Below are 16,317 nucleotides of genomic sequence, written 5' to 3'. Positions count from 1 at the left end.
ATGATCCAGGGATTCGGACTGAGGCTACATCACCTTGTGGATACAAACCTGTCAGGTCGTCATTATAAGAATTCGTTCTTAATCCATTTGCCTGGATAAATAAACGGGAAATAAATGAAGATAAGATGAACATGTGTGGGTGTGATACATGGAGTAGACTAGAGTGAAAAGAAGTTGAATATTTTTGTGCATGATTTATCATTCTTTCTTTCACCTACCCCTATTTCTTCCTTTTCTCCTCCCTCTCTCCCCTTCCAGAGTGGGCACATGCCTGCTGTGCGGGTGTGGGACGTTGCAGAGCGGACCCAGGTGGCTGAGCTACAGGAGCATAAGTACGGCATCTCCTGCGTGGCCTTCAGCCCTAACAGCAAGTACATCGTCAGCGTGGGATACCAGCACGACATGATCGTCAATGTCTGGGCCTGGAAGGTAGCCAGCTACTCCCTTATTTGGACTTCATTGGGTCATATTAGGTCTTCAAATGTCTCCATTGGAATGAATACATTTTGGATGAGTAAAAAAATACATTAGCTACTTAGGCCCATTGATCCTTTGGAAAAAATAGGTCATCGACGACGACTCTCCAAATACATTAATATACATATAGCCAGATGGTGCGGTTTTTAAACTGCTGTTCGATGTTTTATACTGAACACCTTTCCTCTCTTCTTCTCTGAGGAAAATAAAGTATTTATCTAATGTCGATCTACAGTCCTTGTTCTGTGCTATTTTTTTCTCTGTCTCAGAAAAACATTGTGGTGGCAGCCAACAAAGTCTCCAGTAAAGTGACGGCCGTGTCCTTCTCAGACGACAGCTCCTACTTTGTCACGGCAGGGAACAGGCACGTCAAGTTCTGGTACCTGGATCACACCAAATCCTCCAAGGTATTTACAGTCGGTCACACCAACAACAGCATGACTTAATCCATAACTGATCAATAATAACTCTTTGAGTTAATGAACGAATGAGATAATAACGAACTAACTTAAGAAGAAATTAGATTCTACCTGCCACCCTAATTAGGTGTGATTTTGTTGGAATTTAACAAATACTTTATGTGGAATTGTTGGAGGTCACAAGGACCAGTTTTGGAAACTCTTCTCTTCAGGAAGCTATTAGGATGATGACAGATGTCAGATGTCAAGTTCAATATCCATGTTGATGCCCAAACTAAATGTTCTACACTACCATTCAAAAGTCAGCAGCATACCACCCTGCATACCACTGCTGGCTTGCTTCTGAAGCTAAGCAGGGTTGGTCCTGGAAGTTGTGTTGGAGGACCAGCAGGAGGCACTCTTTCCTCTGGTCTAAAAAATATCCCAATACCCCAGGGCAGTGATTGGGATATTGCCCTGTGTAGGGTGCCGTCTTTCAGATGGGACGTTAAACGGGTGTCGTGACTCTCTGAGGTCATTGAAGATGCCATGGCACTTATCCTAAGAGTAGGGGTGTTAACCCTGGTGTCCTGGCTAAATTCCCAAGCTGTCCCTCATACCGTCACCTAATCATCCCCAGCTTACAATTGGCTCATTTATCCCCCTCCTCTCCCCTGAAACTATTCCCCAGGTGGTTGCTGTTAATGAGAATGTGTTCTCAGTCAACTTAACTGGTAAAATAGAATTAAAAAGTTTGGGGTCACTTTCCATGAAAACATACATGAAATGAGTTGCAAAATTAATAGGAAATATAGTCAAGATGTTGACAAGGTTATAAATAATAATTTTGTTATTGAAATAATAATTGTGTCCTTCAAACTTTGCTTTCGTCAAAGAATCCTCCATTTTCTGCAATTACAGCCTTGCAGACCTCTAGTTGTCAATTTGTTGAGGTAATCTGAAGAGATTTCACCCCATGCTTCCTGAAGCACCTCCCACAAGTTGGATTGGCTTGATTGGCACTTCTTTCGTACCATACGTTCAAGCTGCTCCAACAACAGCTCAATAGGGTTGAGATCCGGTCACTGTGCTCGCCACTCCATTATAGACAGAATACTAGCTGACTGCTTCTTCCCTAAACAGTTCTTACATAGTTTGGAGCTGTGCTTTGGGGCATTGTCCTGTTGTTGGAGGAAATTGGCTCCAATTAAGCGCCGTCCACAGGGTATGGGATGGCTTTGCAAAATGGAGTGATAGCCTTCCTTCTTCAAGATCCCTTTTACCCTGTACAAATCTCCCACTTTACCACCACCAAAGCACCCCCAGACCATCACATTGCCTCCACCATGCTTGACAGATGGCGTCAAGCACTCCTCCAGCGTCTTTTCATTTTTTCTGCGTCTCACGGATCTGCTTCTTTGTGATCCGAACACCTCAAACTTAGATTAGTCTGTCCATAACACTTTTTTCCAATCTTCCTCTGTTCAGTGTCTGTTTTTTTGCCCATCTTAATCTTTTCCTTTTATTGGCCAGTCTGAGATATGTCTTTTTCTTTGCAACTCTGCCTAGAAGGCCAGCATCCCGGAGTCGCCTCTTCACTGTTGACGGGTTTAGGTTAACATACCAAACTGACGGACAAGGTCTGTCAGACCCCATAGCAATGTCTCTCAAATATCTCTTCCTCCCTCCCTCTCTCCCTCCCTGTGTCTGCTAGGTGAACGCCACAGTTCCTCTGCTGGGTCGCTCAGGGCTCCTGGGGGAGTTGAGGAACAACTTCTTCTCTGACGTGGCATGTGGGAAGGGTCGTAAAGCCGGCAGCACCTTCTGCATCACTTCCTCAGGCCTGCTCTGCGAGTTCAATGACAAACGGCTGCTGGACAAATGGGTGGAGCTAAGGGTGAGTGACTTTAAACTCTGGGTCATGTTCAGTAAAGGCACAACGTAACAAAACATTTTGCAACGGAAAACGGAAATGAGCCTTGTTAAAGGAGTCATTCATAGAATCAAGATTTGGTCTCCTTGACTCAAAAGTATTTGGCTGCCAGGTTAAAAAGGCATATAAAATGGAAAGGAAACCTTGAATTCAATGACATTTTAGAGTTTCCTAGATGTGTGGTGTTGCTCACCTTTCCACTTTATTGGACAGATTTAGGCAATAGGCTACTTTCCGGTTCCACTGGAACTGTAGCTGCCTGGCTGTGTCCACAGGCGGAGAGTAACACTATGAATCGTTTAGTCTAAAACCGTGTGAATGAATGGCGTATCACTACAGAACCGATTATGTGTAAACGTTGGCAGAGAAAGAGCTGGTGACTTATCGCAGCTTCTGCTGCATAACCAGCTTAGAAAATAACCCCTTTTCAATCTACTTGTGGCACAGTTTCAAACTTTCAAGCCACTTGACTGGCTACTATATCCTAATTCTAGATGTAATATGTAGCCACCGACTGTGTCATACAGTACACTGCTTTAAGCCCCTTCTTAAAAGTCCATTATAGACAGACAACTCGTGTAGGGGGTGTGGTCCTGTAGGAGTGTTAATTTGCCCCTCCGTGCTGCTGTCTAATACTAGTCTTGTTCTGCTTTTGCTTCTTCTCTTACACTGTCCAGAAAAATGACATCATCACAGTAAGTCTGTCTCTTATCTGTGCTGCAGCAGTTGTCACTTCCATGTCACATCAGCTGAAAGTTGTGCCCCACCCTCCCCCGATACCTCCGAGAATCCCATTGGAGGCTTTCTCAGAGCACTGCATTCTATCATGCCCACCTGTCCTCCCTATTGGCTGTGTGTGTGTTTGACTTGACCCTAGTGGTCGTCGTCATTCTCAATGTCCCTTCTGCTCACACACCAGATGTTGGCCGTCCATTGTCCTCACTCAAAGTTTCCATCACCTTGTGTCCACATGATTATACATACACTCCAGAACAAAGTATAGAGGGTTTATAATGGCGTTGGTGTGAAAACAATATGACATATGAACTTATCCACAGAATGAAATAGAACACACATTGTATCTCTATGAACTCATTGATTTTCCCCCCCAGGCCTTAGATAAGTATACCTGTTTAATCACATTTAAAACCTGGGGTAAAGTTGACTTAAGCATTAACATACATTTTCCCCCAGATTTTCATGTGAAAAAAGGTATGCCATCGTTAGCATCACTCTTCGATATAGGCTAGCCTTTATTCACATTAAAACCTGAGGTAGAGTTGATTTCAGCATCACTGGTCACCTCATTTTGGTGTTGGTGTGAGAACAAAACAAGGTTTTCACCCCAGGCCTTCGATAGATACTTCTCACATCATTGCTAGTGCCAACCTCATGGTTTCATGGTTTCATATCCTGAGGGCCTGAGAAGGTCATGTTGACTTGTGGGATTATGCTCTGTTTGGGTTTTAGCTATGTACTGTACAAAGAAAAATGCATGGGAATTATCAGGTCAAACAGTGAGCTTGTACAGTATTTTCATCTGGTCGTCAGAATTCATGCAGTACTTTGATGGAGGGGCCTTAGTATGCGTCCCCAAATGGCACCCTATTCTTTACAGTGGGAAGAAAATGTATATGAACCCTTTAGAGTTACCTGGATTTCTGTATAAATTGGTCATAAACAATTTGTCTTACCGTGGACTGACTTTTAGAGATACTTTTGTAACCCTTTCCAGCTTTATGCAAGGCAACAATTCTTCATCTTAGGTCTTCTGAGATCTCTTTTGTTCGAGGCATGGTTCACATCAGGCAATGCGTCTTGTGAATAGCAAAGTCACATTTTGTGAGTGTTTTTTTATGGGGCAGGGCAGCTCTAACCAACATCTCCAATCTCATCTCATTGATTGGACTCCGGGTTAGTTGACTCCTGGCTCCAATTAGCTTTTGGAGAAGTCATTAGCCTAGGGGTTCACATACTTTTTCCAACCTACACTGTGATTGTTTAAATGATGTATTCAATATAGACAATTTGTGTGTTATTAGTTTATGCACACTGTGTTTGTCTATTGTTGTGACTTAGATGAAGATCAGATCAAATTGTATGTCAAATTTATGCAGAAATCCAGGTAATTCCAAAGGGTTCACATACTTTTTCTTGCCACTACTTTTGACCAGAGATTAAAGGGACCTGGTCAAAAATAGAAGACTATAAAGGGAATAGGGTGCCATTTCGGATGCAGACTTTGAGGTCTCAACAACCTTTGCCTGAACTTGTACCACATTATTAGAGCCCACTCTACCAGAGAGCGATCCCTACCTGATTGGCAATGCTTGGCCTGGCACCTTCGTGCTAACAGGGCTGAAGTGGGTCAGGGCTACGGTGGGGTGGGTGGGGGCAAGGGAGAGAAGAATGGAAATGAAAGTGGGGGAGAGAAAAGAGAATGAGAGGAAAGAGAGAGAGAGAGAGAGAGAGCGAGGGAGAAGAGGACTGGACAATGCTTGCTCTGTCTGATTCAGAGCTCATCAACCTCACATTCCATCCTGGCATCAAGAAAACAACTATTGTTTCTCTCAACTCAATTGATTAGTTGACGCTCTTAACATTCTCACTGTGAAGCTACTGGTGGGGATTTTTAAGGACTTCAAAACATGAGGTGCTTTAGCCTGTAACAAGTGACCACAACCACTACATCAAACTGGGACATTTGGCTTTCATCCCCTCCCATGAACTGCATATCTGACATGCAGGAGAGAAAGTATCCTCTCTCACAACTGGACTCTCACCATACACTCCTCTTCCCCAGAGGCCACTTGATGCTGTCACTTTCATATGTTTTGGTTTCTCCCCTACTAAGATGGTTGCTTCACTGGCATGCCTTGATTGTCACAGTGCCATCCGTTTTGTCACCAAAGCCCCATATACTACCCACCACTGCGACCTGTACGCTCTCGTTGGCTGGCCCTCGCTTCATACTCGTCGCCAAATCCACTGGCTCCAGGTCATCTACAAGACCCTGCTAGGTAAAGTTCCCCCTTATCTCAGCTCGCTGGTCACCATAACAGCACCCACCTGTAGCACGCGATCCAGCAGGTATATCTCTCTGGTCACCCCCAAAGCCAATTCCTCCTTCGGCCGCCTCTCCTTCCAGTTCTCTGCTGCCAATGGCTGGAACGAACCACAACAATCTCTAAAACTGGAAACACTTATCTCCCTCACTAGCTTTAAGCACCAGCTGTCAGAGCAGCTCACAGATTACTGCACCTGTACATAGCCCATCTATAATTTAGCCCAAACAACTACCTCTTCCCCTACTGTATTTATTTATTTTGCTCCTTTGCACCCCATTATTTATATTTCTACTTTGCACTTTCTTCCACTGCAAATCTACCATTCCAGTGTTTTACTTGCTATATTGTATTTACTTTGCCACCATGGCCTTTTTTTGCCTTTACCTCCCTTATCTCACCTCATTTGCTCACTTTGTATATAGACTTATTTTTCTGTATGTTTGTTTTACTCCATGTATAACTCTGTGTTGTTGTATGTGTCAAACTGCTTTGCTTTATCTTGGCCAGGTCGCAATTGTAAATGAGAACTTGTTCTCAACTTGCCTACCTGATTAAATAAAGGTGAAATATATATATATATATTTTTAAATTGTAGGGAAGCACAGCATGCTTTGGCAACCCAAGCCCAATGGGGGAATGTGTAAAAGATTGAGTAAATTACTGTTGTTGGACTTGGAGCTAAATATGTGTCCAATCTGGGCACCATGGCTGGCTGAATCGCTGTTATACATTATTCTAAGCGTCATACTGGTAAATTGGAAAATGATATTGTTGTTTACAAGCTGTAGGCCTAGATCTCATTATGCTGCACGCAAGCATTTGTGGTTTCTGGATACCTTGCATCTTTCAGCTTTACCACAGGGAAATATATTGCATATCATTCTGTTTCTGGCATCCTGCTTCTGCGGTTAACTTTGCACAATATTGCTTTTCTAGTGAAGCCACATCTTCTGCCTAAATTAAATTACTTGAGAGATGTTTTCATATTGTTTGCCCAGGGGCCTAGCGAAAGTAAAGTCGGTAATATTGGCAAGTGAAATGAGCAGATATTAGCAATCAGTATTTACACAAAATAACAAGTCTGTGGTGCTGAGTGCTAGTGCCAAGAAGCGGGTTCTCTGATGCTTCACTGACAATGGTCTTCAATCGGTTCAATATCAGTGACAGACAGCACTCTAGTTCTTTCTGCTGTCTGTGCAAATGTATTTCCCTGAAGACCTATAAGCCTATGTTGTGCAGCAGATCGTCAGTGTTTCCCCTAGAGTATTTTCAAGGTGGTGCTTGAAAGGCCCTTAAATTAACATCCAGAGCCTCTTTAAAATCCCACTCCTTAATTCAACACAACAAATGTTTTTTCAATTGAAACTGTTTTATGCAGAGGGGAAAAGAGCCAGACGTGGTGGCCAGTCTCGTATACTCTGTACAATAGCAGGGGAAGCAACGGTGTGTATATGTTTGTACAGTATGTCCTCTCTAACCCCCCTTCCTCTCCTCCGCTCCCCAGACAACTCAGGCCACGTCTCTGTCTGTGACAGAGGAGCTGATCTTCTGTGGCTGTGCAGACGGCACCGTGAGGGTCTTCAGCCCTGTCAACCTGCACTTCATCTGTACCCTGCCACGCCCACACTGCCTGGGCACAGACATCGCCACCGTGGTGGAGGCTAGGTGAGTGTCAGTCAGAGCCAGAGAGGTAAAGGTGAGTGTCTCGGAAAAAGGTCTCAGACCAAAACGTTGATATTATAAACAACGTAAAGAGGTTTTCGTGTCTGCAAGGGTGTATTTTAAGAAAAATGAACACTATTAAAAAAAAGTCAAGCAATTTAAATGTCAATATAATGACTTTTACATGATGCCCTGATTGTGAATAAAGTGTCCAGTGGCTGAATAGTTTCTTTGTGACTGTGGGAAGTGAGAGCAGTCTAGTTGGTTAGCAGAGTGGTATGGGTTGTGTGGTATCTGCTTCTCATACAGCATCATACTCTACATACCAATGCAAATACCAAACACACCAACCACACAAAATACCCCCGAATGATTTCCTTTTTGCTATTACTTTTCATCCAGGATGCACGTGGGCCCAGCTGGAGTTAAATATCAGATTGTGTTCCTATCCTGTGTCCCCCCCCGGGAGAACAGTGGGTTAACTGCCTTGCTCAGGGGCAGAATGACAGATTTTTACCTTGTCAGCTCGGGGATTCGATCCAGCAACCTTCTGGCCCAACGCTCTAACCACTAGGCTGCCTGCCGCCCTGCATGGTTGTGTCCCAAATGATACCTTATTCCCTATTTAGTGCACTACTTTTGAACAGGGCCCATAGATGGCTGTGTAGTTATGCTCATGACGAAGCTACTATTAAGTGAAGCCTGCCATCAAGGCCAGCTCGCTACTGTTTATAGAAGTTTCTGTGGGACACACCATAAAGAGGCCAGACCTCTCCCAGTATGCACATCATGTTCTGGTCAAAAGCACAGCTGATAAACTGCCTAAAAACACAACTATTAAATTACCATTAAAGTTGGGCTTTTCCATAACCCTTGTATTGGGTGACTTTTTAAGTATTTTGTACTTTAACGGTAAATTATCTCTGGGTTCTGGAAAAGTGCTTTATAAATTCAATGTCTACTTTTTTTTAAATCACAGTGTAACAGTGCTATTACATATCAACTCTCCCATCCCTCCCTCCCTCTCTCCCTCCAGCCACCTCTTCAGCCACAAGATGGACGCCCGGTACCCTGACACGGTGGCTGTCTCATATGACCCTGCGAGCCGCTGGCTGTCCTGTGTCTACAACGACCACAGCCTGTACGTGTGGGACGTACGGGACCTCAGGAAAGTGGGCAAGGTCTATTCCGCCCTCTACCACTCGGCTTGCGTGTGGAGCGTCGAGGTAAGGCCAGGGAGGGGAGGCCTGGAGGAATATGTTGCGTCACAAAGCCTTCGTCAGGGCATTCTGAAACCTTGTATCTGTATGAATGTATACATCATCTCTTCTAGACGTCGGGTCTACTAATGTTCCATGTTCTGTGTACCTGGACAGGTGTATCCGGACAGGGTAAGTGATGGTGAGCAGCCCTGTCTGCCTCCAGGCTCCTTCCTCAGCTGTTCCTCAGACAACACCATCCGGCTCTGGAACACTGACGGTCACAGCACCGCCCTCAGCCGCAACGTCATCAGCAACGTACGTCTGTCTTTCAACACACCCTGGAACTCCTGCTAGCTCACCAACTCCCCCTCCTTTAACCGTAACCCCCGCCCTCCTCAGCTGCCTGCAACGTATGTCTCACACACTCCCGTCAAGCTAAATAACTCCTGATCTCAACACGAATGGCTGCTGATTGAGTTTTGGTAGATAGTTGTTCTACTCAAGGAGGAGAGGAACCTATGAATCAGGAGTTATGCCGTGAGAGGGGGACACTGACTCTGCAGCACACACAACCACCTGACAGAGATCGATTGATGGTGAATCTACAGTGTATGGTTTTCTCAGCTAATAACCCGTCCCTCCACTTCTCTCTCTCTCTGTCTCTCCAGGACCTCCAGAAGATCATCTACATGGACAACAACACGGCCGGCCTGCTGGACACAGAGTGCCTCAACTCGGGGAACGGAGAGAAGGCCGACCCCCAGACCTCAGAGACCAGGACGGGCATCAGGACCATGTGTGTGAGCCCAGACGGGCAGCACCTGGCGTCGGGCGACCGCACCGGCACCTTGAGGTACTGTCGGAGAAAAATAGTGTTTGTTCGCACACCTGCAAGTCTATGGAAGAAACTATAGTAGAACGAGAAACTCTAGTACATTGGTAGCCTTGATAACTCTACAAACAATTGATAGGATCTTGTTTAAGCAATCAATGTTTGGGTTAGTAGACCTTCATCCGGGGAAAACCCTGAGGTACAGTACCTCTCCCATGCCTTCCTAGAGGGAGCCTTGTTTTTAATCTCCACCCTTCAGGCATCAGCACCTCTGTCCTAATTCAATTCCCTTAATTAGACTCCTGGGAGGGTGTGTGTTCTCAGAGCTGTGTTTTTTAAAATGTATTTATTTAACCTTTATTTAACTAGGCAAGTCAGTTACGAACAAATTCTTATTTACAACGACGGCCTACCCCGGCCAAACCCTAACACGGTTGATGCTGGGTCAATTGTGCACTGCCCTGTCTGACTCCCAATCACCGTGTTGTTAAATTGGGGTTAGAGGAGGTTAGAGTCCATTCAAGCTGCAGCCCTGCCCCTGACTGCATCTTTCCACATACATTTGAAGTCGGAAGTTTACATACACCTTAGCCAACTACATTTAAACTCAGTTTTTCACAATTCCTGACATTTAATCCTAGTACAAATTCCCTGTCTTAGGTCAGTTAGGATCACCACTTGGTCAGAATAATAGTAGAGAGAATGATTTATTTCAGCTTTTATTTCTTTCATCACATTACCAGTGGGTCAGAAGTTTACATGCACTCAATTAGTATTTGGTACCATTGCCTTTAAATTGTTTAACTTGGGTCAAACATTTCAGGTAGCCTTCCACAAGCTTCCCACAATAAGTTGGGTGAATTTTGGCCCATTCCTCCTGACAGAGCTGGTGTAAATGAGTCAGGTTTGTAGGGCTCCTTGCTCGCACATGCTTTTTCAGTTCTGCCTACACATTTTCTATGAGATTGAGGTCAGGGCTTTGTGATGGCCACTCCAATACCTTGTCTTTGTTGTCCTTAAGCCATTTTGCCACAACTTTGGAAGTATGCTTGGGGTCATTGTCCATTTTCAAGACCCATTTGCGACCAAGCTTTAACTTCCTGACTGATGTCTTGAGATGTTGCTTCAATATATCCACATCATTTTCCTGCCTCATGATGTCATCTATTTTGTGAAGTGCACCAGTCCCTCCTGCAGCAAAGCACCCCCACAACATGATGCTGCCACCCCCGTGCTTCACGGTTGGGATGGTGTTCTTCGGCTTGCAAGCATCCCCCTTTTTCCTCCAAACATAACAATGGTCATTATGGCCAAACAGTTCTATTTTTGTTTCATCAGACCAGAGGACATTTGTCCAAAAAGTACGATCTTTGTCCCCATGTGCAGTTGCAAACCGTAGTCTGGCTTTTTTATGGCGGTTTTGGAGCAGTGGCTTCTTCCTTGCTGAGCGGCCTTTCAGGTTATGTTGATATAGGACTCATTTTACTGTGGATATAGATAGTTTTGTATCCGTTTCCTCCAGCATCTTCACAAGGTCCTTTGCTGTTTTTCTGGGATTGATTTGCACTTTTCGCACCAAAGTACATTCATCTCTAGGAGACAGAACACGTCTCCTTCCTGAGTGGTTTGACAGCTGCGTGGTCCCATGGTGTTTATACTTGCGTACTATTGTTTGTACAGATGAACGTGGTACCTTCAGGTGTTTGGAAAATGAACCAGACTTGTGGAGGTCTACAATTTCTTTTTCTGAGGTCTTGGCTGATTTCTTTTGATTTTCCCATGATATCAAGCAAAGAGGCACTGACTTTGAAGGTAGGCTTTGAAATACATCCACAGGTACACCTCCAATTGACTAAAGTGATGTCAATTATCCTATCAGAAGCTTCTAAAGCCATGACATAATTTTCTGGAATTTTCCAAGCTGTTTAAAGGCACAGTAAACTTCTGACCCACTGGAATAGTGATACAGTGAATTATAAGTGAAATAATCTGTCTGTAAACAATTGTTTGAAAAATGACTTGTGTCATGCACAAAGTAGATGTCCTAACCAACTTGCCAAAACTATAGTTTGTTAACAAGAAATGTGTGGAGTGGTTGAAAAACGAGTTTTAATGACTCCAACATAAATGTATGTAAATAATCCGACTTCAACTGTAAATGGATGGATGGATGGATGCACCATGGCTAGATCACTAAGGACCCGGTGAACACCAAGGCTACTTGTTGTAAATTAGAATGTCACACAAAAGTAAATGATGGCGGTCTACTCTGCATTCTACTGCGGCCCTGTGGTGTCTCTGTGTAGAGAGACAGCTGTACTGTGAACCATATGTGGTCCTCCCAAAAAAGTTGTGTTTGTTGTGTTAAGGACTAATAAAGTACTATTCTATTCTAATTGCTGTTGCAGGATCCATGAGCTAGTGAGCATGGAGGAGATTCTGAACGTTCAGGCCCACGACTCTGAGATCCTTTGTCTGGAATACTCCAAGCCTGAGACGGGTAAGTCAGACAGTGGCTTCCACTCTCCTGGGAGGAAATTAAAGAGACCATGGTTAATGATACTACTGGAGTTATAAACCACCTTCAGCTGCTTGCCAGATGCTTCACCAACCTCCCGTTGACTTCTGAAACAAACCACTTCAGAGCTCCAGCAAGTTATAAGAAGGTTGGTTTGTGCTCAAATATATGTCAATTATTTTATAAACGAGCGTCGTAGGAATTGACGTTCCCAATGAACACTGTAAAATCGAAGCTCTAAATAGGCATTTGTGCAATAGAATGGGACTCTCAAAGCACTCTAGAAGTTAGTTATTTTAGTCATTTTCAATGTAACATTTTTTTTAGTGGGTGGATCAGCTTTAATATTGCAGATAGTTTGTTGCTTCTATCAATGTAATTGTCTGCATCATTTCCAATCCCCCATATATATATATACTTCCCCTTTGTTATTTTCTCCTAACCCTACCACCCCTCCCCTAATTGGAGTTAACTAATGGACAACAACACTTAGGCTTCTACTTCCAGCTTATACATACTATATACATTTTACGGACAAAGTATAGTTTTACATTAGTTATCTTCTTTTTTTGTCCCACCCTTCAGCTCCCCTCAACCCCTCCCATCTATCTCTGAACACCATCTAGTTTTGATTTGCAAAAAATTCTAATGACCTGTTTTCGATTTGTCATTATGGGGTATTGTGTGTAGGTTGATGAGGACATTTTTTTATTTAATCCATTTTAGAATAAGGCTGTCAACGTAACAAAATGTGGAAAAGGGAAGGGGTCTGAATACTTTCTGAATGCACTGTAGTGCACTACTTTTGACAAGGGCCCATAAGGTTATCGTAGTGCGCTGTATAGGAAATAGGGTGCCATTTGGGACGCATCCAGTGGCTCACCTGTTAATAGGAGTATTAATGATATTAAGATTCTCTCCGTGGATCATTCCTCTCTAGGCCATTCGTTGGTGGTTGCCACTACATACACAGAGGGGAAGATAGAAGGGCTAAGAATAAACCCAGTACACTGACACGCCCTCTGGCTGCCGCACTGCACTGTACATTAACACCTCCAGGGTGCTAATATTCAGAGCTGTTACTTACCATTGTCCTGCAGAACTGCTGTGTTCAGGTAGCCTGCCTGCCTACTATCATAGAAATATAATTAAGGGACAAAGCCTCCCGAAGACCACGGCAATTTGACTAGACCACCCATGGGTACACTCGATATGCTCAATACGTTTTAAGTCTAGCGTTTGCCCTTGCTATTGTATCTTGCTGGAAACAAGGTTAACACAGTCACAAAGCTGCCAGATCCAGGATCGATGTGCAATCTCAGCAAGGAGAGGATAAGCTAAATAGATAGTGCTTTTCATTTACTCAGTTGAATCAGGTTGGAAATTCAATCAAGTCCCTCGGTAGAGTGCTTTAAATCAATTTTTGATTGACAATTCACATGGGTATTATGCTAATATAATCACATTTGTTGACCATGTGCAGTACCTCCACATAAGCATGGTAAGATGTTGCAGTGAATATCCTTGCATATGCAAATAGCTGTAGAGGCATCTATAAATAAATTGATAAAATATTTAGAAAGCAGTTTAATCTAGTTTTCCAGTATGATTTTAGTGAGAAATATTGGACTCGACCTAGCTGAGGATATTTCATATCCCTCTATGCAGGCGATCCCTACATGGCTCATGCTTGGCATACCGTAGCACTGGTCTCATTTCTCAGTGAGCCTCTAAGGAAAAAGAGAGTTTGCACTGCTGTGTCCTCTCATTAATAGATTACCGTTAACAGGAATAAAAGTAATACAGATGTAGGATCTTCATTTGATCACCCTGTTGCAGGAGAACTTTCCTGCATTGTAGAAAATGTAAAACTTGTAAAATATTTTAAGTTTAAAAAGGCTTCTGAAGTTTTCAATTTCCACTTTGAAATTTCAGACTTGAATTTCCTTTACGAAAAATGTATCAACCCCTACAAAAATTTAAATTAATTATAATCCACCTAATCTACATTTCCTGTTGCTACAGGATTATTTTCCTGCTGTAGCAAACTGGCTCAAATTAAGATCCTACATCTGTAGCAACAAGCACGCTTTAAGAGGTTACAGTGAGTCCACACGTGGCATTGCTATGTCAGGGAGCAGTCTGTGGAGCACATGTTCACCAGAGTACCACTGTACTCAACAGGATGTATTATGGCTGTTAAAAACATGAAAGACAACTCACTGTAATGAAACAGGTTTACCACCACTAAGATGGAGAACAGGTGTTGGCTGTTGGAAAGTTGCTGATGTCCTGTTGTGTGTGTGTTTATGTTATATCTGGCAGGGCTGAAGCTACTAGCCACAGCTAGTCGAGACCGTCTGATCCATGTGCTGGACGCAGAGCAGGAGTACAGCCTGCTGCAGACGCTGGATGAACACTCCTCCTCCATCACCGCCGTCCGATTCGCTGGTGAGACTCGCAGACGACCTTTGACCCTTTACATCATCCCGCCAACCACGCCCCCCTTTACCTCAAACTCTCAAGTCTCACTCCCTTAACTGTTATATTAGTTAATGTAACTTAGACTTTTTGGCATCCAAAGGTGTCATGGAAGTGTCAAGTGTGACACTAGCTCGCTGTTTGAAGTTAACATGGTTACTATTGGCATAATAACAGTGTTTCTTCTCTTTCAGCCAATGACGGCAAGGTGAGGATGATCAGCTGTGGCGCTGACAAGAGCATCTACTTCCGCACAGCGCAGAAGGTAAAGGCCGCTAACACACACACACACACACACACACACACACACACACACACACACACACACACACACACACACACACAATGACGCTGCTCCAGAACAGCTGTTGCTGCGGTTAAACTAAATTTGGAGGACTGATGCTTTTGTAGCACGTCTTGGCAAAAAAGATTCTTGCCAAGATCTTCTTCTCTCAGCATATTTCGGCAATGGACCACATTCTTAATCTTGGCTCAACCAACCCCTCTACTGTATATTGAGATATTTCATTTGAAAATCCTTGTTGCTTACAGGTAATTAATTAAACTCCAAGTGGCCTATTTGATAATGACACTTTTCCTCAAAGGCTTTCTGTGTCATTCTATCTGTTATATACCCAAAGTCCCCCGCCAACTTGCTGCAAATAAATGCTCTCCCCCTCCCGTGTTCCTCGCCCATTGCTTATGAGGGTCACAGTGACATTTTCACAAGGCTGCTCTACAAAAATAGTCAAATTCCTGACCCAGGGGGCTCAGAGGGCCCTCAAGACTAGGCCACTATAAAGGCATCAGCATGCTTCAGTAGCTTGAAAAACGAGAAAACAGCGGCAAAGTACTGTTTGTCCATTTTGAGACGCCGTAGCCAGTATACACATCCTCAGAATTAATCTAAGATAACTCAAGAAATCTGTCATTCATTATGACGTTTTTGCCGAATAGATATTTGCCGCGCAATTTAAAATTTAACTAAGATGTTTGGTGCAGTATTTTTCTATTAAAAAGTTGTCTCTCGTTGAATGACAACAAAGACTATTGAAGAATACCTACTGTTGACCAATCACCGACGAAGGGGCGTAGACTTCGGCTCCGAACTTCGGCTTGCCTCCAGAAAAAAACATTTTGTGCCTGAACAGCAGAAGAAACCCTCGCCGAAGTCCAAAACGAACAAAAACGTCACAAAATGTTGTCATACAGAGTTTGCACTGGGATGCATACAGTGGTTGCTCCACTAAAAGTTTAGCGATTATGCTGCGGGACTTAGAGGTAATTTGTGGTTTAGTACGGTACCCTGCATCACCACTTCATTGCTCCAGACCAGCGCAAGGGGGAGTTAGAGCACTGATTATGCTTTTGGGTCCTACTGTGTCTCTAACTGACAGTGAATGGGAGACATAAACCTAAATAGAAACTGATAATTGTGCACGACTTCAGTGTTACTTACTAAAACTGTTGTTACACTAAGGTTTTTATAATTTTATTTTGTTAGGATTATTTTGCTCTTACTATAGTAGTGTAGACTACTCCCGACCGGTCACGTTGTACAGCACCTGAGTGGTGCAATGGTATAAGACAATGCATTGTATGCAAGCTGTGTTGCTACATATGCTGGTTCAATAGCTGTGCCGGCCTCTACTGGGAGACCCATGAGATGACTGTAGGTCTTTGGTTTTTCTCCCTCTAAAAACAGAAGAAAAAAAAATCTAAATAACAAACCGACTTTATTTACAA

At 43.5% G+C, this 16,317-nt stretch overlaps 1 protein-coding gene across 1 annotated transcript in view; it reads left to right on the top strand.

Annotated features, from left to right (window-relative positions):
* mapkbp1 (mitogen-activated protein kinase binding protein 1) overlaps window positions 1–16,317 on the top strand; it is a 73,302-nt gene that overhangs the window by 33,651 nt on the left and 23,334 nt on the right. Inside the window, exons 5-14 of the mRNA XM_045694835.1 lie at window positions 259–429; window positions 747–884; window positions 2,590–2,772; window positions 7,381–7,541; window positions 8,575–8,764; window positions 8,915–9,055; window positions 9,409–9,593; window positions 11,981–12,072; window positions 14,416–14,541; window positions 14,766–14,836. Of these exons, the coding sequence (XP_045550791.1) occupies window positions 259–429; window positions 747–884; window positions 2,590–2,772; window positions 7,381–7,541; window positions 8,575–8,764; window positions 8,915–9,055; window positions 9,409–9,593; window positions 11,981–12,072; window positions 14,416–14,541; window positions 14,766–14,836 (1,458 nt within the window). The remainder of the gene's footprint in view (window positions 1–258; window positions 430–746; window positions 885–2,589; window positions 2,773–7,380; window positions 7,542–8,574; window positions 8,765–8,914; window positions 9,056–9,408; window positions 9,594–11,980; window positions 12,073–14,415; window positions 14,542–14,765; window positions 14,837–16,317) is intronic.

The sequence above is a fragment of the Salmo salar genome, chromosome ssa01 (assembly GCF_905237065.1).
Source record: "Salmo salar chromosome ssa01, Ssal_v3.1, whole genome shotgun sequence".
In the NCBI taxonomy this organism is placed as follows: Eukaryota; Metazoa; Chordata; class Actinopteri; order Salmoniformes; family Salmonidae; genus Salmo; species Salmo salar.
Note: the sequence above shows the minus strand (reverse complement) of the source record. Positions and strands in the feature narration are given on the sequence as shown.